The sequence below is a fragment of the Nerophis lumbriciformis genome, linkage group LG05 (assembly GCF_033978685.3).
Source record: "Nerophis lumbriciformis linkage group LG05, RoL_Nlum_v2.1, whole genome shotgun sequence".
NCBI classification, from domain to species: domain Eukaryota; kingdom Metazoa; phylum Chordata; class Actinopteri; order Syngnathiformes; family Syngnathidae; genus Nerophis; species Nerophis lumbriciformis.
In genome coordinates this window covers 30,497,308-30,523,877 of record NC_084552.2, presented here as the reverse complement: position 1 = coordinate 30,523,877, position 26,570 = coordinate 30,497,308, and the positions used below count along the sequence as shown (strand labels likewise).

The following is a 26,570-nucleotide window of genomic DNA, read 5'->3' as shown; positions in this document are numbered from 1 at the left end:
TAAAAAATATATTTATTATAGCTTTATCATATTACATTTAGAGCAGTAACGATAAACAGTATTCATGATAATTGTGGTAAAACTCCTGACGGTTAGTATTACCCTATTAAATTAAAATTACAAAATTAATCTTAATTGATAACCCCATTTTGCTAAACTAATAGACTAACATTAGCTATCTTAAATGCTTACATAAATATAAGCGAATGTATTTCCCCATTAAGAAATGTCCTGCCCCAATCTAAACCTGTATAAACACATTGCTGATATTCACATTGAACATGAAGGCTGTGCTGTCTTTGCACAAAGTGCTCGATCTCAACATATGGAGGTGTCTTCCACAGGAAGTGAACTCGCCTGACGTCACAAACCGGAAGTAAGCACCCGATTTGCATTTATTAAAAAAAACATTCTAAAAAGGTTTACACATTCAAGTCGAAGAATATTAACAGTGTTTCCCAGAGACTGCCAAGATACCTGTGGCAATGGGGGCGTGGTCACTATTACATCAAATAATTTGCCTAATCTACGATATGATTTTCTTTAAAAAAAAGTTTTTTTCACTATTGTTTTTTACAATTGACTCTATTTTATCTTGCTTCTAAATCTGTGTTTTAACTCCTGTGCAGTACTTTGTGAAACTTTTGTTTACTAAAATGTGGTGTATAAATAAAGTCCAATGGTTGGATAAAAAGGCTAAAAAAATGTATACATGCATTTAAAAACAAATCCGTTTTTTAGTATTACGATATATTTTCATATCGTTTTGCCATATGTTCAATTGTTGTTGCTTATTGTACAATATACTTTAAGAATTGTTCAAGTGTCGAAATTTGAGTTTAATCATGATTAATCCAAATTCAAAAGTGTGATTAATGAGATTTTTTTTTTTTTTTAAAGTAATCATATGACAGCACCAAAAAATACAACACCCAAAATCAAAGTTTGCAATGTTTGAAACACACAGACCAGACAGAGACAAAAAAACAGGTAACCAAATAATCAGATGACATCAGTGTTTCTTAACCATAAGGCCGTAACCCTTTGCTGGGCCATTAGTGCCCCCTAGGGGGCCGCCAAAAAATATCTGTTTTTCAGCTGTGGTCCATATGGGACAAAGAGGTACTCAGTTGGGCAGCACGGTGGAAGAGGGGGTAAGTGCATCTGCTTCACAATACAGAGGTCCAGAGTAGTCTTGGGTTCAATCCCGGGCTCGGGATCTTTCTGTGTGGAGTTTGCATGTTCTCCCCGTGACTGCGTGGGTTCCCTCCGGGTACTCCGGCTTCCTCCCACCTCCAAAGACATGCACCTGGGGATAAGTTGATTGGCAACACTAAATTGGCCCTAGTGTGTGAATGTGAGTGTGAATGTTGTCTGTCTATCTGTGTTGGCCCTGCGATGAGGTGGCGACTTGTCCAGGGTGTACCCCGCCTTCCGTCCGATTGTAGCTGAGATAGGCTCCAGCACCCCCGCGACCCTAAAGGGAATAAGCGGTAGAAAATGGATGGATGGAAGGTACTCAGTTGTAATACACTTTCCCACCACTTGTGGCAGTAATGACAATATTAAACAACCAATACATTTCTGCAGCTAAAGTAATTGAGAAGTTTTTTCAGCGCAAAAATTATGACTAAAGTGGTGAACCTGTATTTTCATGTGCATTTAAATTTTAAGTTCTATTGAAAAAAACATACATTAATAATATTATTAAATTAGTTAGAATTTCCTTATTTCAGCACAGCATAATTATATGTGAATGTATTTTTTTTATGTTTAGCAGGGTTTCCCTTGTATGTAATTGATTGTGGCACCTCGCCACGGCAAAATAAAAGCCGCCACACCTTAATAATTAGGCTTTTTTTTCATGTGAAAACAAATGTAAGTAATATCTTATATAAATGGATATATATAGCTTATTTGCACACTATTGACAAGTGATGCACCGAAAATGTGGCCACCGAAAAAAGACTGATGACCAAAGCAGAACTGCCTAAACAGGATGTTGTGATGACGCAACCAAGACGCACGCGATTGTCTGGAGCAGAGGCAGCATGTCTGCGATGTGGACGTACTTTAATTTATCTGAGATACAGCCGCGTACAACGATCTACAAAATATGCAAATATTAGTAGCACAGTGAAAAGAGAGCTGGAGAAGCAGCCTTACTGAAGCTCTTGCTGTTCGTCTCGAACATCGAGCGACAGAAGTCAAGAGTCTCTTAACACGTGTACATTCTCCAATAACAGCAGAAAAAGATGGGAGCTTTGTTGCTTGTCGTTTTTAATAAAGAGAGAATAAAAAGTCACTAAAAGCCTCTAGAAACTTGAAAAATTATTTAAAAAGTGTAGCGTGTATCACATTGTACAATAAGCATCAACATTTTAAAAATAGAGAAAAATGATACACTAAAAGAATATATGTAATACTAGTTAGATTTGGGGTAGCACGGTGGTAGAGGGATTAGTGCATCTAAATAATAAATACAAATCGTTTGAGGTGCTTACTATGAGGTCTGTCGCACCGCTGCCTCTCGATATGGCTGTTATCTACCGCCCCCCAGGGCCCTACTCGGACTTTATTAATGAATTCTCAGAGTTTGTTGCTGATCTAGTGACGCACGCAGACAATATAATCATAATGGGGGACTTTAATATCCATATGAATAACCCATCGGACCCTCAGTGCGTGGCGCTCCAGACTATAATTGATAGCTGTGGTCTTACACAAATAATAAATGAACCTATGCATCGCAACGGCAATACGATAGATCTAGTGCTGGTCAGGGGTGTCACCACCTCCAAAGTTATGGTACTCCCGTATACTAAAGTAATGTCCGATCATTACCTTATAAAATTCGAAGTTCTGACTCATTGTCAACAAACTAATAATAATAATAACTGCTATAGCAGCCGCAACATTAATGCCGCCACAACGATGACTCTTGCTGACCTACTGCCTTTGGTAATGGCACCATTCCCAAATTATGTCGGCTCTATTGATAACCTCACTAACAACTTTGACAATGCCCTGCGCAAAACCATTGATAGTATAGCACCGCTAAAACAAAAAAGGGCCCCTAAAAGGCGCACCCCATGGTTTACAGAGGAAACCAGAGCTCATAAATGATCATGTAGAAAGTTGGAACGCAAATGGCGCGCGACCAAGCTTGAGGTTTTCCATCAAGCATGGAGTGATAGTTTAATATCGTATAAACGCATGCTTACCTTAGCTAAAGCTAAATATTACTCAAATCTCATCCGCCTCAACAAAAACGACCCTAAATTTTTGTTTAGTACAGTAGCATCGCTAACCCAACAAGGGACTCCTCCCAATAGCTCCACCCACTCGGCAGATGACTTTATGAATTTCTTTAATAAGAATATTGAACTCATTAGAAAGGAGATTAAAGACAACGCATCCCAGCTACAACTGGGTTCTATGAACACAGATACAACTGTATCTACGACGGATACTGCAATACAAAATAGTCTCTCTCTTTTTGATGAAATAACATTAGAGGAACTATTACAGCGTGTAAGTGGGATAAAACAAACAACATGTTTACTTGACCCACTTCCTGGGAAACTTATCAAGGAGCTTTTTGTATTATTAGGTCCATCAGTGCTAAATATTATAAACTTATCACTTTCCTCTGGCACTGTTCCCCTAGCATTCAAGAAAGCGGTTATTCATCCTCTGCTCAAAAGACCTAACCTTGATCCTGACCTCATGGTAAACTACCGACCGGTGTCCCACCTTCCCTTTATTTCGAAAATCCTCGAAAAAATTGTCGCACAGCAGCTAAATGAACACTTAGTGTCTAACAATCTCTGTGAACCTTTTCAATCCGGTTTCAGGGCAAATCACTCTACGGAGACAGCCCTCGCAAAAATGACTAATGATCTACTGCTAACGATGGATTCTGATGCGTCATCTATGTTGCTGCTTCTTGATCTTAGCGCTGCTTTCGATACCGTCGATCATAATATTTTATTAGAGCGTATCAAAACACGTATTGGTATGTCAGACTTAGCTTTGTCGTGGTTTAACTCTTATCTTACTGACAGGATGCAATGCGTCTCCCATAATAATGTGACCTCGGACTATGTTAAGGTAACGTGCGGAGTTCCTCAGGGTTCGGTTCTTGGCCCTGCACTCTTTAGTATTTACATGCTGCCGCTAGGCGACATCATACGCAAATACGGTGTTAGCTTTCATTGTTATGCTGATGACACCCAACTCTACATGCCCCTAAAGCTGACCAACACGCCGGATTGTAGTCAGCTGGAGGCGTGTCTTAATGAAATTAAACAATGGATGTCCGCTAACTTCTTGCAACTCAACGCCAAGAAAACGGAAATGCTGATTATCGGTCCTGCTAAACACCGACATTTATTTAATAATACCACCTTAACATTTGACAACCAAACAATTACACAAGGCGAATCAGTAAAGAATCTGGGTATTATCTTCGACCCAACTCTCTCGTTTGAATCACACATTAAGAGTGTTACTAAAACGGCCTTCTTTCATCTCCGTAATATCGCTAAAATTCGTTCTATTTTATCCACTAGCGACGCTGAGATCATTATTCATGCGTTCGTTACGTCTCGTCTCGACTACTGTAACGTATTATTTTCGGGTCTCCCTATGTCTAGCATTAAAAAATTACAGTTGGTACAAAATGCGGCTGCTAGACTTTTGACAAGAACAAGAAAGTTTGATCATATTACGCCTATACTGGCTCACCTGCACTGGCTTCCTGTGCACTTAAGATGTGACTTTAAGGTTTTACTACTTACGTATAAAATACTACACGGTCTAGCTCCGTCCTATCTTGTCGATTGCATTGTACCATATGTCCCGGCAAGAAATCTGCGTTCAAAGAACTCCGGCTTATTAGTGATTCCCAGAGCCCAAAAAAAGTTTGCGGGCTATAGAGCGTTTTCTATTCGGGCTCCAGTACTATGGAATGCCCTCCCGGTAACAATTAGAGATGCTACCTCAGTAGAGGCATTTAAGTCCCATCTTAAAACTCATTTGTATACTCTAGCCTTTAAATAGCCCCCCTGTTGGACCAGTTGATCTGCCGTTTCTTTTCTTTTCTCCTCTGCTCCCCTTTTCCTTGAGGGGGGGGGGGGCACAGGTCCGGTGGCCATGGATGAAGTGCTGGCTGTCCAGAGTCGGGACCCGGGGTGGACCGCTCGCCTGTGCATCGGCTGGGAACATCTCTGCGCTGCTGACCCGTCTCCGCTCGGGATGGTGTCCTGCTGGCCCCACTATGGACCGGACTCTTACTATTATGTTGGATCCACTATGGACTGGACTCTCACAATATTATGTCAGACCCACTGGACATCCATTGCTTTCGGTCTCCCCTAGAGGGGGGGGGGTTACCCACATATGCGGTCCTCTCCAAGGTTTCTCATAGTCATTCACATCGACGTCCCACTGGGGTGAGTTTTTCCTTGCCCGTATGTGGGCTTTGTACCGAGGATGTCGTTGTGGCTTGTGCAGCCCTTTGAGACACTTGTGATTTAGGGCTATATAAATAAAGATTGATTGATTGATTGATCTGCTTCACAATACGAAGGTCCTGAGTGCTCAGTGGCCTTGTGGTTAGAGTGTCCGCTCTGAGATTGGTAGGTCGTGAGTCAAATCCCGGCCGAGTCATACCAAAGACTATAAAAATGGGACCCATTGCCTCCCTGCTTGGCACTCGGCATCAAGGGTTGTAATTGGGGCTTAAATCACTAAAATTATTCCTGGGCGTGGCAGCACGGTGTCAGAAGGGTTAGTGCGTCTGCCTCACAATACAAAGGTCCTGAGTAGTCCTGGGTTCAATCCCGGCCTCGGGATCTTTCTGTGTGGAGTTTGCATGTTCTCCCCGTGCCTGCGTGGGTTCCCTCCGGGTACTCCGGCTTCCTCCCACCTCCAAAAGACATGCACCTGGGGATAAGTTGATTGGCAACACTAAAATTGGCCCTAGTGTGTGAATGTGAGTGTGAATTGTTGTCTGTTTATCTGTGTTGGCCCTGCGATGAGGTGGCGACTTGTCCAGGGTGTACACCGCCTTCTGCCCGATTGTAGCTGAGATAGGCTCCAGCGACCCCAAAAGGGAATAAGCGGTAGAAAATGGATGGATGGATGGATAGTTAGATTTGTCTTTAAATGTATGTACGTATAATATTGATTAGCCTTTTTAAAGCGCTGATTATTCAATTATATTATGATGTCATGTTGACCACACCCCACTCCTAGCCCCGCCCACACCACAAGAATATTGGCAATCCGAGGGAAACCCTGGTTAACTAATAACTTATTTTTGTCATAAGCTTGACATAAGTCTAGATAACACACAATTTGACAAAAAAATATCTGGTTAAATAGGTTAGCTATAATGATTGAATACAATTTAAATCAAGAGTAAGATTACTAACTCAGTGTTAATTTTTGAGTGGGTCCCAGGCCCCTCTGTAGTGGAAAAGTTGGGTCATAGAGGTTAATGTCGTGTTAGACCTAGACACATTTTGCTTGAGTTGATCATTTCTGAGTGTCGCTTTGAAAAAGTAAATCAACAGTTTATCCTCTAATTATGTCATCAAGAAGCTACTGAGCATGTCTTTCTCGATAGCATCAAGTAGAGCTCATTTCCAGTGATCACTATGTCAAGAAAGGACAAAGAGGAGGGGGGAGGCTCAGAACAGAACAGACTGAGATTTAAGAGCATTAGCCAGCCAGTCCACGTCTGTTTTGTTGCTTGTCTGCACAACACTCTGATCATCATCATGATTATGATTATGATTATGACCATGATGATGAGGGTCTTTGTTCACTGCCATCATCCATGCATCCATCCAGCCATGTGTCCATCCACCATTCCTTTATCTGTCCATCCTCCTCTCAGCTGTCTGTGTCGTTCTATTTTCACAATTCTACTTCTGCTGGGGACCTGTCAGTGTGTTGCCATGACAACACTTCCATGCTCCTTTGCCTCATTCCCACTCGCATTAGTGTTGCCTCCATCATACAGTATACTAGTAGAGCCTTTATATTGTAGGTATGTTTGTGTGCCATGGATGTGTATGTGGACATGTACTGTAGGTGTGTGCTTTCAATGCCTAAAATCCTTTTTTCACCAAAAGTCCACAAACAATTTACAAACCCCGTTTCCATATGAGTTGGGAAATTGTGTTAGATGTAAATATAAATGGAATACAATGATTTGCAAATCCTTTTCAACCTATATTCAATTGAATGCACTACAAAGACAACATATTTGATGTTCAAACTCATAAACTTTATTTTTTTTTTGCAAATAATAATTAATTTAGAATTTCATGGCTGCAACACATGCCAAAGTAGTTGGGAAAGGGCATGTTTCTGGATGTTGTTGATAAATGGCTTTCGCTTTGCAGAGTAGAGCTTTAACTTTCTCCTTGACGCATTAAGAGTTAACGCTGGACAGCTCTGGCTTTTAGCTTGGCGCACTCATTCGGCGGACGCGGATGTTGCTCCTGGCAGGGAGTAAAGGGCTGTACCAGGCGTGTTACAGTCAGCCAGTTGACTAGTTAGCTAATTGAATAAATGACAAACTAAAAAGCATTGGATTCACTCGGCTTTTGACTAACTAAACAAATGGCGTGCGACTGATTACTGTTACAGCATGTAACAAACTACTGACTAGTATTGGTATGTTTGAACTGCCTCACCAAGTCAGCCACACAGTCGGTCAAGATATTATTTCTGTAATTCAATTAATATATTATCTGCCTCTTCTTCTCAGCCCGGTCCCTTGATGGCATTTTCATTGCAGCCTGTTGCAACCTGTCGCTCTCAGTTTTGCGGGTCATGACGGAATATGTCAACAAAATGCATTATCGCGATCGGGCAATGGAGTTAAAATCTCTTTTGTAGGCCAAATATACAGTAGCTAGTTTATATCGTTTGTGGCGCAACCCTAATGTAGAAACACATGATAGCGTTTTATACACTTTTCAATGTGGCTGTTACGTTTGGTTAAAAAACAAAAAAAAGTGTGTGTCTTTTGTCCCGAAGGTGTATGTGTAAGATGAGGGTTAATTCAATGTTTATCAATGTGTGTGTGTTTGATCACATATCCCTCACATGCCCTGACTTTTATCTATTTTAGTTTTAGTACTACAGCAAGCACTTGAGTAGGGATGATGTTTGATAATAAATTATCGAGTTTGAGCCCATTATCGTATCCTCTTATCGAACCGATTCCTTATCGATTCTCTTATCGAATTCAGATAGGTTGTTGTATATGGAAAAAAAAAAAACACAATATTTGATTTAACAAAAGCTCACTTTTATTTTATAAGAAAAAAAAAATAAAAAAATAAATATTGACTGTTACCCCCCCTAAAAAAATTGTTTTTAAATATTGACTGTTGTTACTCAAAGTATATTAAGTGGGATTTTTCAGAAAAACAAATATATACAGTAACACAAAAACAACCTGTCTCTGTGATCACTTTAGGTGTATAAATAATAATATAGTGTTAAATAAAATCAGTGCGTTGGGCACAAAACTGAAAATAATACAGCTCTCCAAAAAGTGCACTTCTGCTGCTATTGGAACATACTAACTACACACACTATGACACTAAGAACACCACAGTCATCATATCGCCACAAGGTGTCAGTCAGAGTCTACAATCAAATGGGCATAACATTGCAGGTCCCACAGGGCATTTCCTGTAAGTGGGAAGGGATTCGTTCCCAGGGATTCGAATAAAGAACCAACTCTTTTTCTTTACTATAGTGGCCTCGATAACGAGAACCGGTTCTCAAAAAGGGATTTGAGTCCATGGAATCGGTTCTTTTCTTATCGAACAACCGGGAGAACCGATTTCGAACATCATTCCTACACTTGAGTGACATGTACAGTGCACCCATAAAGCATTCACTGGGCTTTCACTTGTTTTGTTTGTGTTACAGCCTTATTCCAAAATGGAATAAATTAATTTTTGTTCTCAAAATTCTACAGACAATACCCCACTATGACAATGTAACACATTGTTTTTTTTTTGTTTGTTTTTTTTCACTTTTTTTTTTGTTTTTTTTTAACTAAAATACTAAAAGATACATGCACACTTTGTCCCACTGGCAATCAAAGCACTTAACAGAAAACTACTGTAATAACCGGATGCAATAATAAGGAGTGCAAATTTGGGATAGTGCAATACAGGGGGAGTGTAATGTTTGATACCTGCGCACTGTTCACTGTCGTCACTGTATTGTCGGATGAACTGTATGTATGTTTGTATGTATGTATGTAAAACGCTGTCTTGATGTCCAAGACACATTTCTCCTCTGAGACAATAAAGCTAATTATTATTATAAATATTCACAACCTTTGCTCAATATTTTGTTGATGCACCTTTGGCAGCAATTACATCAAGTATTTTTGAATGGATGTTTCAAGCTTAGTACACCTATCTTTGGGCAGTTTCATCCACAATGCAGCAATGTACAGAGACATCCTGAAAACCAATGTTTACAATCCAACCTGATGGAGTGTGAGTGATGCTGCAAGAGGAATTGGCAAAGAGGAATGGGCAAAACTGCCCAGAGATAGGTGTGCCAAGCTTGTGACATGAGGCTATAGGTCATCACTGAATGGCTTGCAAATAATTGTTTGTCTACCTCACACGTGTTTTCGTTGAACTCTGTTATTGGGCTTCATCTCCGGCAGTTTAATGTGTGAAAACACACGCACGCACACACTAAGATGTTGCATGATTGCGCCTCATAAAGGCCAATGTGTGACAGAATGGAAACCCAAAAATAACAACTGCGTCCTGCATGGAGAGGGGCCCAGTGCTTTCCTCTCACATGTTTGCTTCACGCTTTGCTGTTTGTGTGTGTGGTCATGTGACTCCAGGAGCATCATGCCGCTGGTGAAGAGGAACATAGAGCCCCGGCACCTATGTCGCGGGGCGCTGCCGGACGGCGTGACCAGCGAGCTGGAGTGCGTCACCAACAGCACGCTGGCAGCAATCATCAAACAGCTGGGCGGCTTGAGTGAGTAAAATCACGGGATTGAAGCCTTTTTTCCGACTATGTTTACATTTGTTGTCTGATCTGGATCTATTCCAATCAACTTTGGTGGAGGTAACAATCCTTTAACACATAGTGTACGTAATGCAAATTTAGCACCCTCTAGTGGACTTAGGGAAAGCAAGCTGTCTGGTGATGTCATCATGCAGGGAGACACTTACATAACAGTATGGACCCCTCCAAATGTATCTGTGTGTGTGTGTGTGTGTGTGTGTGTGTGTGTGTGTGTGTGTGTGTGTGTGTGTGTGTGTGTGTGTGTGTGTGTGTGTGTGTGTGTGTGTGTGTGTGTGCAGGCCGCCATGCTGAGGATATTTTCGGGGAGCTGTTCAACGAAGCCAACAGCTTCTACTTAAGGATGAGCAGCTTGCAGGAGCGTGTGGACCAGCTGGCGGTCAAGGTCACTCAGCTCGACTCCACCGTGGAGGAAGGTGTGTTTGTGGTCTGGAGGTCTCTTTGGAGATGTGTCGGAATAACACCTGCGTCATTTTTTAGTTGATTATTCATGCGAAAGAAGACATGATCAAACAGCACATCACGTGACTTTCCTTCAACTCCAAATTGAAACGTCTAGGTTGTTTCCCTGCTAATAAATAGGATCATATCTCCACATCTCTCTCTCTCTCTCACACACACACACACACACACACACGCACGCACGTAAATCAGTGGTGGCAGCATATGTTACATGGGCAGGGTTTAATCTTATTGTCATGTGTTTGCGGCCATCTGGTCGCGCCTGGATAGTGTTAAATCTCCTTTAGAGTCAAAGGATTGACACACATTCCTGACACGGTCACACACACACTTGCAGATTCCCATAATACCTTTCTGCATCAGAATCCATACACCTGTACAGCTCATGGCAGGAAGAGGCGTCAATTTAAAGGTCGCCTGTAATGCAAGGGTGACTCTTTAATGATGTTTTAACTGTAGTATGCGTCCCTTGAGTCGGTTACATCTACAGATGCTGTCATAATTACTTTGGCTTTCATGCTGCTTGCCGTTATCAGGCATAAAATACACACTAGTCTCTCTTCATTTGCTTCTGTACTTGCAGTAATGTTTGTGTTTTGTCATACTTCCGGGGCATTGTATTCCGTTATCCTCACGTCACCACATTTTATTTTTTTACAAACGTCTCAATCTCTCCGTCTCAGCTTTGTACACATACAGCATGTTTCTGTGTACTTACTACTTCTATGTCGACTGGGTAGAACAGGTAGGGAGCCTGCTGATTAGATTAAGCACTGCTTCCACCTAGCTTCAGGCTTGGGTATTGTATATTTATTCTTACACGAATACTAGAGTAAACACAAAGAATGAGAATCTCCCCAACCGTACACATATCAACAACACATCATGATAATCCCACTATTTGAGAAACGCCGCTGTATGTAATGTACGCCGTCTCCTCCAGTTTCCCTGCAGGACATTAACATGAGGAAGGCATTCAAGAGCAGTACCATCCAGGACCAGCAGGTGGTGTCCAGGACGTCCGTGCCCAACCCTGTGGTAGAGATGTACCATCGCTGTGACAAACCTCCCCCGCTCAACATCCTCAGCCCCTACAGGTCACTACTTGAACTCCTAGAATCTCTTAATGAGGGCTCCTCCATTCATTCATCCATCTATCCATCCATCCATCCATCTCTCCAGGGATGACAAGAAGGACGCTCTCAAGTTCTACACGGACCCATCCTACTTCTTCAACCTGTGGAAGGAGAAGATGCTGCAGGCCACCGAAGACAAACGCAAGGAGAAGAGGCGCCAAAAGGTGCGTCCAAATTCCTGCATGTCGCATTTGGAAAGTGTGTGTGTTTTTGGGAAACACTTAGATATTTGGTATTATTTTGGAAATCCCCAAGTAGGGCTGGGCGATATTGCATTTTTTTAATATCTCGATATTTTTAGGCCATATCGCGATACACGATGTATATCTCGATATTTTGCCTTAGCCTTGAATGAACACTTGATGCATATAATCACAGCAGTATGATGATTCTATGTGTCTACATTAAAACATTCTTCTTCATACTGCATTAATATATGCTCATTTTAAACTTTCAGGCAGAGAAGGAAATCACAACTAAGTCAATTGACCAAAACTGTATTTATTAAACAGTTATTAAGCAGTGGCACAAACATTCATGTCATTTCCAAAACAGAAAGTGCAAGATTGTCAGAGACATTTTAAAACAAGCTATTAGTGCACTTTTTTGTGCATGACGTCACTAAGATGACATATCAAAACAACACTAAATTAAAGTGCACTTTTTGTACAGAACGCCACTACGATAGTTTAAAAACATGATGTCTCACAAGATATTTCAATAAGTGTCAAATAAAAATGAGCTTCATAATAGGAAATCAAATAGTGTTCGTCCTTCGCTATGTGGTAGGTTCCTGTGGACATTATCTCCCTTTGTCGTGGACTCTTTTTTTTCCATACGGTGTTGATGTGGAAATGTTTGCCTCGGCATTTTGATGGTGTGGGCGTGTGGCACCGAACAAAGATGTTGCCGTACGGAGTAAGCACTCTTGATTCTCTGGCAGGTGACATTTCAAATGATGCTACATATTAGCAGTAATGCTACTTTTTGTAGAAACGCTTTTGCCCCACACTTGACAAATTACGGTTGTCTGTTCGACATATTCCCACACGAAGCCAAACCACCGCCAGACGATGGACCTCCTGCTGTTTTTTGGGGGAATTAATTATTCCTTAATTTGTTACCAGATTCGCACCTTCTTTCGCTCGTATTACCGCTAGCATCACAGCTAACGTTACCCATGCTGCTACGTCTCTGCGCCGCGAGGACGTATACGTATGTGACGTATGACGTGACAGTATGTGACGTATGTAGAAGGTGCGCTTGCGATCTGAGAAGGTGACACAAGAAAGAGTGGGAAGAGCCTGTCGTGTAATGACAGCAGCTAAAAGCAACTGCGTGAGAACCGTCAACGAATACTCCGATATCACGATAGTTATTTTCTATATCGCACAGAGACAAACCCGCAATATATCGCATATATCGATTTATCGCCCAGCCCTATCCCTAAGCAGTATTTTGGTTAGTGTTCTCGTTTCTTGCCTGTTTATCAATGTGCGCTCATGTAGCATTCGGATACAGCAGCGGTTGGTCATGTGACAACAAGGCATCTTGATGGACTTTAAACGCACCGCCGGACAGTAGCCATTCACCTGCTCTAAGAGAGGAATAATCCTCCATGGCAGCACTTTTATTTAAGCTAGATCATTTGAGGTATGCAAATGATGATGCTATTTGTAATGATAGCATGACAAGACTAAAATGTTCTGCTTACTTTGCATATTTTTCAGTATCTTGTTCGTTTTACTCTAATTATAAAAAGGTGCACCATAAACAAAATAATCTGGCTTGACTGTCAACTTTTTGGATGTCCTTACTGTCAAAAATGGCAATGATTTTTTTATACATTTTAACGATAATTTACAGGTTAACAAAAGTTCCTGATCTTCTTCCGGTGTTTGCTGTGCTTTGTCGATATTTCTGTTTATTTGAATGCCACTCACATGCTTTGTCCCTCTCAACTTCTCATCAAGCTTCCGCTCATCTTTAGCGCTAGTTAAGAAGTACACTTACCCCTTCATCGCTTCCTTCCTTCTTTCTCCTCTCCTCCTCTTCTTGGTCTAATACACCAGCTTGTCTCTTTCCCATGTTTCCATAGGGCTGTCCGGCCCATCCCGACAGACCCCACTCCAGACAGGCCCCACCCAGGAGTCCCCTGTCCATCTCTGTAAGACAATCCCGAACCCTGACCTCTACCCCTTATCCCGAACCCCGCATACACTTACACTCTCACTAGTAGAACAAGCACACACACGCACACACACACACACACACACATCATGCTTGTGTTTTGTGTTGCTTTCTAGCCTGTGTTTGTGTGTTATTCATAGTTGAAGTGTGTAAATAGCTGTGTACATCTGCGTGTGTCCATATGTGTGTCTCTGGACCTGGTGATGGGGTCCTAGTGTCCTCCCTCACTAGATAATGGGATCACCAATAATAAACTTGACTGTTGTCTTTCTGTCTTTGTCCACTAGGAGCAGCAGAAGCAGGTGGAGGACCCGAGCCGAGAGGTCAAGAAGGTTAGTGAGTCAGGACACTTGACTGAATGTGACAGCAAGTGTTGCCAAGACAACCACACATCATCTCTATCTTGCATCTTGAAGGTGCGTAAGGCTCGTAACCGGCGTCAGGAGTGGAACGTGCTCGCCTATGACAAGGAGTTCAGACCCGACGCCAGGCTGACCCCCTCGCCGTACCATGGCATGTCTCCTGAGGGCTCCTTGTCACCTGACAGCAGGTAAGTTACTAACATTTGCTGAAAAGTCCCATCTTCTATTTTTTACTAAATTTTTATTTGCCACGTTTCACTCAGTACTTCACATGAGCTTTATTGTCTGACAATAGAAATAAAATAAATTATACCAACTTTAGTTCACAGATAGATGGGGAGTAAAATGTGACCATTTAACAACTTTTCATTTAGATTTAATTAAACTTGTTAATTTCCAATGGAAGTAGTTAGAGTGAGATGCACATGAGACCACAGCGAAGAGGGGAACCCTTATTTATCTATTTTTATTCATTTGGACAAAACAAATTTACACTATTCAAATAAGAAAACTACAATCTGGAATACAATACAGTGGAACCTCATGAACATAATTAGTTCTTGGACATGGTTCTTAAATCGAAAAATCGTGGAGTGACAAATAATGTAAAAATTAATAATTGGTTCTAGCCTCAATGAAAGTCCCTAATTTAGTAAAACAATTGCACACTTTCAGGACCCTATTACATATTATATACATACACACATAAAAATGTAATACACACACACCGCACACGGTGTATATATACATAGGCCAAAATCATCACGCATTTATTCAGTTCTAAAACATTGTAGTAGACTGAATCAATGGTCATTTGATACAGGAGTTATCCAAGTTTTATTGTGTTACGATTTCACCGTTGTAGTCACGTAATCCTTTCAGCGCCGTTCAATTGTAGGATAACCACAGAAGGTGTTTTGTTTACGAAAACAAATGCCATTGTTGCGGTGCAGCGTGCTTTTAGAACAGAATTTGGCATTGATCCACCCCATCGTGGGAGCATTCGAGGGTGGGTTAAACCGTTTAAAGAGACTGGCTGCTTGTGTAAAGGAAAGAGTCCTGGAAGACGTTGAAAAACAGCAGCTATCAACACGGTTGTTCAGGACATCCTGGGGCACGTTTGGGAGGAATTCTCATATTGTCTTGATGTTGTCTGTGCTGCCGGTAGTGGCCATATTGAGCACTTGTAAAGCATGAAATAAATACTCCAAGTTATGTACAACACGTATTCAAGCTAGGTTTTCTAATTTTCATTTTTGAAATATACTCATACAGTATATATATATATATATATATATATATATATACATACACATACATACATACATACATACATCATCGGCGGTCACTCGAACGAGTATGACGATCCTCCTGGTAGGGGTGTATCCCTTTATGGAGGATGCCTGTGCGTGACTTTGTTTTACACACACACACATACTTAAGGTTGGATTTTATTTTGTGCGCGGCATAGGTTTACTGTGCTTAGGGAACAGTCATGGTAACCCTTAAATTTAGAAAAGTAGGCAGTGAAAACTTCAACTATATATTCATTTGAGCCACGTTTATAAATTTCCAATGTTATAAATTAATAAATGAATGTGAGTTAACACAGCTAAATTGGAACTCCAGCTATGGATAAATCAATTTGACTTTATTTTGTAACTTTTAAACAAATCAAATGCAATTCAAACAGCTTGAAAATGTTATCAAACAAAAGTGGGCAGAAATTAAGTCTGTAAGAAAATGTCCTGGAAAGGAACTTCAATAAAAGAGTGGGAAATCTAACCTGACTGACGGATAGTTGGCAGAGCTTTATTTTAGAATGTCTAGCGAAACCTACTTTTCTTGTTAAGTCGTGCAGGGGAAGCTAATTTAGCAAGAGGTGGGTCAGAGGCTAAAGGAAGGTGGTTTTTACTTCTTGATGAATGAAAGATAGCGTTTAGTCTCTTATGAGTAGAACAAACAAGTGAGGAAGATGATAGATTGTTCTTGAATAAATTAAAAAAGTCAGTTTTGCATAATAGGGGACCCTTTCAAAAGGACTGCAACCTTTAATTGTTAATCAATAGGTCAATGGCATCCGACTCTTACCCCGCCAGTCCCAACCACCCAGCTACCCAGACTCCCAACGCGGGCCATCCTGCCGACCACCTCGGCCCGGCCGCTCAGACCCAGTCACTGGATCGCGGGCTCAGGCCGGCCAACCAGCCCTCTGGAGCGGGAGGCTCCGCCGCCGGCGGGCGCCACGTGGCTTCCCTGGGCAGGACCCCATCAGGTCACGCTAACCAGGCTGCGGGAGATCTGACCGTCAACGGGCCCAGGCAGCAGTCAATCAAGGATTACCGAGCAGGCCACGGGTACGTAGAACACTTGTTGATAATAATGCGAATGATGTGCAATCCTCACATACTGTAGCAGCTCTCAGTAATCACTGTAAAAGTCAAACACCATGCTTCATCTTTGATCATGTCTGGTAATGTCAAACTATAAAATGTTGAGTATTAGATTCAAACTACCGTATTTTTCGGAGTATAAGTCGCACCGGAGTATAAGTCGCACCTGCCGAAAAGGCATAATAAAGAAGAAAAAAAACATATAAGTCGCACTTATGTATGTAACTATGAAAAAAACTACGACTTATAGTCCGAAAAATACGGTAGTGCTTTCAAATGATGATTTTTTTTTTAAATTAGATTAACAACACTTTTGAATTTGGATTAATCGCAGGTTATTACATCCTGGCATAATTTAAATTACCGTATTTTTCGGAGAATAAGTTGCTCCGGCCGAAAATGCATAATAAAGAAGGAAAAAAACATAAGTCGCACTGGAGTATAAGTCACATTTTTTGGGGAAATGTATTTGATAAAACCCAACACCAAGAATAGACATTTGAAAGGCAATTTAAAATAAATAAAGAATAGTGAACAACAGGCTGAATAAGTGTACGTTATATGAGGCATAAATAACCAACTGAGAACGTGCCTGGTATGTTAACGTAACATATTATGGTAAGAGTCATTCAAATAACTATAACATATAGAACATGCTATACGTTTACCAAACAATCTGTCACTCCTAATCGCTAAATCCCATGAAATCTTATACGTCTAGTCTCTTACGTGAATGAGCTAAATAATATTATTTGATAATTTACGGTAATGTGTTAATAATTTCACACATAAGTCGCTCCTGAGTATAATTCGCACCCCAAACTATAAAAAAAAACTGCGACTTATAGTCCGAAAAATGCAATTTTATTGTCAGACATTCCTCCCACCTCCAAAAACATGCACCTGGAGATAGGTTGATTGGCGACACTAAGAGGAGTGTAAATGTTTGTCTACATGTGTTGGCCCTGCGATGAGGTGGCAATTTGTCGGTGGCCGATAGTCCAGCCACCCCCACGACCCCGACAGGGACAACTGGTAGAAAATAGATGGACATTTTTTTTTAATGTTTTACTTAATTATACATAATGTCTTTGCTCAAAACTTGGTAATATTCTTATCTAAATACTGTTGGAGTGTCTTTTAAAGTAAACATTTTAAGTCCTCACTCATCGACCTTCTCACTGACAGTCAAACATTCAGGTTACAGGAAAGGAGCACTTACAGTCAAGTACGATCAAAATTAATTGTGTGAATAATCTGCGTATATACATGATTAATGCAATATATTTGATTAATCACATGAGTTAACTTGTTATTTTTGAAAGCCCTAATGACCAAATGTTTCTGCAGTGGCCAGCCTACCACCATTCCAGAGTACTACATCCCACCTGCACCACCTCCTCCGCCCCCAAGCATCCCCTCAGCCCAGACGGCGTTTGACCACACCCCGGGCCCACCCTCCGCCGTCCCACCCACCTCCTCTGCCCTATCCCGTCCCTACTCCCCCTCTCCTCCTCCTCCTCCCGTCAACTACGTCCCCTCCCCTGCCCACCCACCTTCAGGGGTCCCACCGGCCGCCCCACCGCCTCCCCCGCCTGGAGGCCTCTTGGGCCACCAGGCTCACCTTTCCCCTACGCACGCCGCCGTCGGGCAGGCAGGAGTGGACGCCGCGCCCCCCACGAGGAAGGGCACCATGCTGGGGATGATGCCCATGAGCGACGCACGCTCCGATCTGCTGGCCGCCATACGTAGAGGTAAGTTCACGAAGCCGATGGCGACAAGAAGCCTCTTCCTGGGTGTGGTGGCCATACATCTGCTCCTCCTCAGGCATCCAGCTGAGAAAGGTGCAGGAGCAGCGGGAGCAGGAAGCCAAGCGGGAGCCCGTTGGCAACGACGTGGCCACCATCTTGTCGCGTCGCATCGCCGTGGAATACAGCGAGTCGGACGACGACTCCGAGCTCGATGAGAACGAGTGGTCCGACTAAAGAGGTTTTGGGTGTAATACGGAGTTGTGATGGAGGCACATTTTAAAATTTATTGCGACAAAAATGTCATTTCGATCAGTTTTCCACCACTCTTGGGATGCGTCTAAACACCCAGCAGAGTTCAGCACACAATTTCAACAAAACGAATGGACCGATTCCTCCCCCTTACATCCTAATTGATAACAATATTCCAGGCCTCTTGCTGCACATAGCCCCTGTTGAGTGAGGGGGTGTTGTGTTGACTCAACACATGGCACAGCAACAAGAGTTATTAGTGTGCAATCCTAATATTTATTTTTCTTTATGAAAACTAGCCAAGAGTTAAAACTACTTTCAGTGCTCAACAAGTGCACCTTTCTTTGATCAAACTACACTTGTGGGAGTTTCACCCATTGAACACGTTAATGCTTACTTGTTTGGTAGTAGAGGAAGCTATCTAGTAGGGGTGTGGGGAAAAAAATCGATTCGAATTCGAATCGCGATTCTCATGTGCGATTCAGAATCGATTCTCTTTTTTTTTTTTTTTATCGATTTTTTTTTTTTTTTTTAATAAATCAATCCAACAAAACAATACACAGCAATACTATAACAATGCAATCCAATTCCAAAACCAAACCCTACACAGCAACACTCAGAAGTGCAATAAACAGAGCAATTGAGGAGACACAGAACAAACCAAAAGTAGTGAAACAAAAATTAATATTATCAACAACAGTATCAATATTAGTTACAATTTCAACATAGCAGTGATTAAAAATCCCTCATTGACATTATAATTAGACATTTATTAAAAAAAAAAAGAATAGTGTCACAGTGGCTTACACTTGCATCGCATCTCATAAGCTTGACAACACACTGTGTCCAATATTTTCACAAAGATAAAATAAGTCATATTTTTGGTTCATTTAGTAGTTAAAACAAATGTACATTATTGCAATCAGTTGATAAAACATTGTCCTTTACAATTATAAAAGCTTTTTACAAAAATCTACTACTCTGCTTGCATGTCAGCAGACTGGGGTAGATCCTGCTGAAATCCTATGTATTGAATGAATCGAGAATCGTGTTGAATTGAAAAAATATCGATTTTGAATCGACTCGTGACCCCAAGAATCGATATTGAATTGAATCGTGGGACACCCAAAGATTCGCAGCCCTCCTATCCAGTATAGGTAGATGATACTGGAAATGTTGCTATTGATCTGATACCATGTAAATACCGGGCAAGCATTGCTGATACTGATACTTTTTACTTGAAAATTATTTGGGGATTTTGCCTTTAATTTGTTGATCATGATTATAATTAGACTAAAACGATAAAAAATAGTTTTTTCAGCAACAAATGTCAACAATTAAACAACAATGCAACCATATCAACAAAAGAAGACAATTATCCACTTTACTATATTTTACTTCTTTAGGCAAAATAACTGGGGGGAAAAAAAGCTACTTTGCCCCCAAAGTTCTCCTGCAAGGACTTATTCTCTGACCTATATTTGTGCAGCTTTGTAAATCTATACAATTCGAACAACATTGTAAAAACACATTTGTGGAAGAATATTGATATTGTCGCGCTAATATCAATCTGATACTAATACTGCCTTTTGTATTGGATTTTGAATCGATCCACCCAGCAACTATACAGCTTGTGTTAATTGTTAATACATTTTCGGAGGCTCGCCATCTCGGCTCCGGCAGGTGAGCAATTATATGTTATGTAGACTACAAGGAAGTGTTTTAAATGTAGAAAAAAAAAATATGACTCTTTTAATGCGCCTTATAATCCGGTGCGCCTTTTGTATGAAAATAGACCTGAAAAGACCTGCTCATCGGCAGTGCACCTTGTAATCCGGTGCGCCCTATGGTCCGGGAAATACGGTAGTGTGCGTGCGTTAAAACTTGCATCACTTTGTAGGAGGTTGTTTTACTAAGTTTAGTTGATTTAATTTTATTATTTTACAGGCAGATCTGCCACACCCAATATGACAACACACGTATCACAGCAACTTGCTCAATGATTGTTATATATAGTTATGACACATCCAATGTATCATTGCTTTTTTTGTTGCTGTTTTGGATGATGACAGGAGTGTTACTGCATCAATAATGAATAATCTTCCTTTAAAAACACGAATAATTGCACAATTGGATGTTTTGTGACTTGTTTTAATATTGGGCTTCATGTGGCCTTACTGTCTCAAGAGATTGATTGAAACTTTTATTAGTAGATTGCACAGTACAGTACATCTTCCGTATAATTGACCACTAAATGGTAACACCCGAATAAGCTTTTCAACTTGTTTAAGTCGGGGTAAATCAATTCATGGTAGATGGGTTGTGAAAAGTCAAAACGTATTCCTTAATGATATTTAAATTAACTTCTCAGTCACATTGTGCTCAGAACACATTAGAGGCATATAAAAATGGAGCAGTTAAAAGGATTAAAGACAAAATGAAATTAAATGAAAATAACTCCTTAGTTGTGTTCCTGTGGTTGTTTAGCAGTCATTACTACCGTCTTAAAATAATATCCTATGGGATAGTCTTCTTTTCATGCATCTTGTAATAGTGCACCTGACCAATGACGCCTTTAGAATTCATTAACAGTCAATGATCTTGATCCTTAATGATTAGGGATGTCCGATAATGGCTTTTTGCCGATATTCGATATTCCGATATTGTCCAACTCTTTAATTACCGATATCAACCGATATATGCAGTCGTGGAATCAACACATTATTATGCCTAATTTGGACAACCAGGTATGGTGAAGATAAGGTCCTTTTTTTTTTAATTAATAAAATAAAATAAGATAAATAAATTAAAAACATTTTCTTGAATAAAAAAGAAAGTAAAACAATATAAAAACAGTTACATAGAAACAATTAATGAAAATGAGTAAAATTAACTGTTAAAGGTTAGTACTATTAGTGGACCAGCAGCACGCACAATCATGTGTGCTTACGGACTGTATCCCTTGCAGACTGTGTTGATATATATTGATATATAATGTAGGAACCAGAATATTAATAACAGAAAAAAACAACCCTTTTGTGTGAATGAGTGAGGGAGGGAGGTTTTTTGGGTTGGTGCACTAATTGTAAGTGTATCTTGTGTTTTTTATGTTGATTTAATTAAAAAAAAAAAAAAAAAAAGATACCGATAATAAAAAAAACGATACCGATAATTTTCGATATTACATTTTAACGCATTTATCAGACATCTCTATTAATGATGGACGTGACAATCAAGCGGTCAGGACCAAAAGAGCAGCCGATATTCTCCTCCCTGAATGTTTTACCTTGTTCATTTTCCCTTCCCTTCTCTGTGGCTCACTGCCTTCTTGGTAAAACAATTAAATGAATAGAACAACTCCAAAAGTAACTTACAAGCAATGTTATTCTTCCACACTTGTGCTGCATGTGGCGTGTATTCCTCCGCCAGCGTGCTGTGAATAGTTCCCAAGCAAATCTCATGTTCACCGACCAAAATTAAGTTTTTAATTAGTTTTTGGGAGTGGTACCACAGAACATCATAAACCAAGAACCACCTGCAAATGGAGAAGCGTGTCCATAGGTGTGAACATGATGGTTGTCTATATGCGAGCCCACAGTGTAACCTTCAGCTCACCTATGAGCCGAATGAGAAGCAGCAGAAAAAGCTTTGTTATAGCAGTTGTGTTACCATGATCAGAGGGCCAAACTCCCATGATGACATCAACATTTTGTATTTGTCATCATAGCAAATGAATACAAAAAAACGGCTGTTACGAGAGCCAGCGTAGACCGTTATTAATGTGACTTTTTACTCTCTTCAGAGCCAGTGACTGTGTGCTGTGGTGTTGCTCTTCTGTACAATTACAAGTTGTGGGTCAAAGGTCAAAAGGTCCTGGATCAGGCTCGGTGTCAGGACAGCTATAAATACATGTGTTAGAGCAGCAGCAAATAAACAGCATTATTATTGTCAGCTTGGGATTGGCTGGTCGCAGTGTGAGAACACGTTATGTAGTTTTATTTCATTTAAAAAAAAAAAGAAAAAAAAAAAGTGCTGCAGTGACTCGTTGGCTTTGATTTATTGCAGGATTTTTTTCACGTTGTAACTTAAAATGCATTTTAGTTGAGTCGTATGCCAAAATCTTCACCTATTTAACGAGCAGTTGTGGTGAATCATTGTCGAATCTCCCACAAAAAAAAAAAAAAAAGATAGAAATGCATCGCTATGATTTTGATGAGTATTGAGTAAACAAAATGTCAATATTGATTCACATCCCTGTGATCTCAGTGAGCGTGATTTTATTATGTTGAGTCTTTGCCTCCGTCCACCGTCACTCCCATGAAGAAGAGCTGATGGAACATTGGATTGAGGCACTGAGGAGTCTGACCCAGCCTTAATCTTAATTAATCTTACTTAAACCATTTAAAAAAAGGTAAGCACATGCTCTAACATGGAACTATGAAGGTGAATATATTTGAAATCCTCGTGGCCCCTGACTAAAACGTTACACCGCTTTACATTTTGGCAAATAAACTACCCACAAGAAGTCGTTTGGGTGAACTTACATGCAATATTACATTTTACAAGTAAACTTTTCAATGCGCATGTCCAACTGTTGAATGTTTTACTTTTTGCTTTTCTCTAACAAGGAACTGAAATACACATGAATGTGTGTCCTGCCTTTGTTAGAATTAGTAGTCAAATCCTCCTTCCTCTTCATCATGCTGTTCACATTTTGACTCTGTGGGACCAAGACAACACCTTACATTTGATCAACAGTACCTCGCCATTAGCAGAGAGCAGTGATATTCAACTCAGTTTTAGGGGCCACATTTCCAGAAGGCTAAATACTTGGGGGCCGGACGTCTCCTTTCACTCTTAGTCTTATGTTGTATATTCCAAAGAGCCAGCGTCCTCTACAGTAGACATTTGATTTTTGTCTATTTATTTTGTCAGAGTTATAGAAGCACTCTGCTTTTGCAAAAGAAGATAATCAAAGATGTTTTTTTTAATTTGCTGCAAAGTGAGTCTCTCACAAATATTTTGGACTGAACTTGCAGGCCACCAGATAAATAACCCACATGGTGAAAAAGAGAACCTTGAGGAACACTACTAGTATAACTAAAGAAGTTGAACAAATGACTACTGACTGCATCCATCGGAAGTAAACAAGCTACAGCAACACTTTAATTACATGAATCACATTACTAAAAAAACCATGTGTAACAGGTCAAAAAGAAGATGACTTAAAAGGGTGCCTTGAGGAACACCTCAGTTTTGTAACTCACAGGTTGGACCCAAGTTTGTTGGCAAGGTTTAAAGGCCTACTGAAATGCGATTTTCTTATTTAAACGGGGATAGCAGGTCCATTCTATGTGTCATACTTGATCATTTCGCGATGTTGCCATATTTTTGCTGAAAGGATTTAGTAGAGAACATCGACGATAAAGTTCGCAACTTTTGGTCGCTGATAAAAAAGCCTTGCCTGTACCGGAAGTAGCAGACGAGTAGCGTGACGTCACATGTTGTGGAGCTCCTCGCATCCGCACATTGTTTACAATCATGGCCATCAGCAGCGAGAGCGATTCGGACCGAGAAAGCGACGATTTCCCCATTAATTTGAGCGAGGATGAAAGATTTGTGGATGAGGAAAGTGAGAGTGAAGGACTAGAGGGCAGTGGGAGCGATTCAGATAGGGTGGGACTTGATATTCAGCTGGGAATGACTAAAACAGTAAATAAACAAGACATATATATACTCTATTAGCCACAACACAACCAGGCTTATATTTAATATGCCACAAATTAATCCCGCATAACAAACACCTCCCCCCTCCCGTCCATATAACCCGCCAATACAACTCAAACACCTGCACAACACACTCAATCCCTCAGCCTAAAGTACCGTTCACCTCCCCAAAGTTCATACAGCACATATATTTCCCCAAAGTCCACAAAGTTACGTACGTGACATGCACATAGCGGCACGCACGTACGGGCAAGCGATCAAATGTTTGGAAGCCGCAGCTGCATGCGTACTCACGGTACCGCGTCTGCGCATCCAACTCAAAGTCCTCCTGGTAAGAGTCTCTGTTGTGCCAGTTCTCCACAGGCCAATGGTAAAGCTTGACTGTCATCTTCCGGGAATGTAAACAATGAAACACCGGCTGTGTTTGTGTTGCTGCAGTCGGCCGCAATACACCGCTTCCCACCTACAGCTTTCTTCTTTGCTGTCTCCATTGTTCATTGAACAAATTGCAAAAGATTCACCAACACAGATGTCCAGAATACTGTGGAATTTTGCGATGAAAACAGACAACTTAATAGCTGGCCACCATGCTGTCCCAAAATGTCCTCCACAATCCGTGACGTCACACGCTGACGTCATCATACCGAGACGTTTTCAGCAGGATATTTCGTACAAAATTTAAAATTGCACTTTAGTAAGCTAACCCGGCCGTATTGGCATGTGTTGCAATGTTAAGATTTCATCATTGATATATAAACTATCAGACTGCGTGGTCGGTAGTAGTGGGTTTCAGTAGGCCTGTAAATGTCAATGCGAGGATCTGCCAATGTCTTTACAGTGGTCCAAGTTCATCTATTCAACAAGAGCACTCTCGTTTTTAGGAATTTGCCGCAAAAATGTTTGTCTCCCAGGTTTTCAACTGAACTCAAGGGCCGGTATGGTGTCATTCCTGGGCCAGATTTGGCCCCCGGGCTGCCAGTTGAATAGCACTAGGTTTAGAATCTCAGTTTCATCAGCAGGTTGCAAGAGAAACTAGAAAAGTGCCATGGGTTTTAAAAATATATATATCGGCAGTTGCGAATTGTGACATTCATCTTGTTGGAGTACAGTAAGTTGTGCAAAAAGTACTGAAATATTCAACAGTTGTACAATGTTTGCAGAAGGTAATATCCCATGTTTTGTGACTATTGTATGTTTGTGAAACTGAAAATTATGGTCTCAATTATAAGTGGGGAAGCTGATTTTGTTTCATTCAGCGCTAACACAAAATTAAAAAAGCCGGAGATTAGGTTTGTAAAATAATTCAAAGATTCACCACAAAGGCTTATTTTCTTCTTTAAATGTTTTGATGTAAATAAAATGGCAACACATTGAAAATGAGTTTTAAAAAAAAGAAGTCTCCAAACTGAATGAGCTTTTCATGGCTTGCTGAGAGACATGCATCTACTGTATGGCAGGTACTGTTGAAGCTAAATAGGATGTTGAAGTGGGTCAAAAATGTATTTAGAGCATTCCCAACTGGGAAAGATTGTGTGCTCCGAGCTTACATAGTCAACGAATGTAAAAGCCGTAAAAACCTGACACTTCCCTCCTCGGTTTGAATCCTGTCGCCGAGCTTTTGGATGCTGTGTTTCCATGGCAACCACCTTGTGCTGGTATCTTGGCGTGACTGTACAGACTTTACTAAGAGGACCTGTAAAGTAAACACTTGTTCTTTTGGAGTCATTCATGTACGTTGTTAGACAATTGTATTAAAAAGAAAAAAAACGGTATGGCTCAAAGAAGCTGTAAGCAAGTATGCATGTAATTATTGACAATAAATTGTGAACTTGATGCCTGTCCATTCTTTTGCATTGTTACATTGCAACTGCTTAGCCACTAGTGGGCAGCAGAGCCAACCATTTTCCACCAAGGGTCCCATGCACATGAAAGTATGATATTGATATTTTTCTCATTTGTTTTATAAAAACACATAAATACCAGACCTATGCAGGTCAACGCTATATAGTGAGACTACATACTGTACATAGAGTCGCGATCAAAAAGTTTACATACACTTTTAAAGAACATAATGTCATGAAACAAAAATTGAGCCGTTTGGCCACAATAGCCAGCAGTATGTTTGGAGGAGAAAAGGTGAGGCCTTTAATCCCAGGAACACCACCCATACCGTCAAGCATGGTGGTGGTAGTATTATACTCT

The 26,570-nt window shown here is 40.7% G+C and overlaps 1 protein-coding gene across 2 annotated transcripts in view; it reads left to right on the top strand.

Annotated features, from left to right (window-relative positions):
- LOC133606694 (actin-binding protein WASF3) overlaps positions 1–26,201 on the top strand; it is a 44,965-nt gene extending 18,764 nt beyond the window's left edge. For both annotated transcript variants that reach the window (XM_061960923.1, XM_061960922.2), the window contains 10 exons: positions 9,911–10,050; positions 10,380–10,514; positions 11,504–11,657; positions 11,743–11,860; positions 13,795–13,863; positions 14,174–14,218; positions 14,303–14,436; positions 16,318–16,605; positions 17,992–18,395; positions 18,469–26,201. In XM_061960923.1, the coding sequence (XP_061816907.1) occupies positions 9,918–10,050; positions 10,380–10,514; positions 11,504–11,657; positions 11,743–11,860; positions 13,795–13,863; positions 14,174–14,218; positions 14,303–14,436; positions 16,318–16,605; positions 17,992–18,395; positions 18,469–18,626 (1,638 nt within the window). In that variant the 5' untranslated portion in view covers positions 9,911–9,917 and the 3' untranslated portion in view covers positions 18,627–26,201. The remainder of the gene's footprint in view (positions 1–9,910; positions 10,051–10,379; positions 10,515–11,503; positions 11,658–11,742; positions 11,861–13,794; positions 13,864–14,173; positions 14,219–14,302; positions 14,437–16,317; positions 16,606–17,991; positions 18,396–18,468) is intronic.
- Positions 26,202–26,570: the final 369 nt, after the last annotated feature.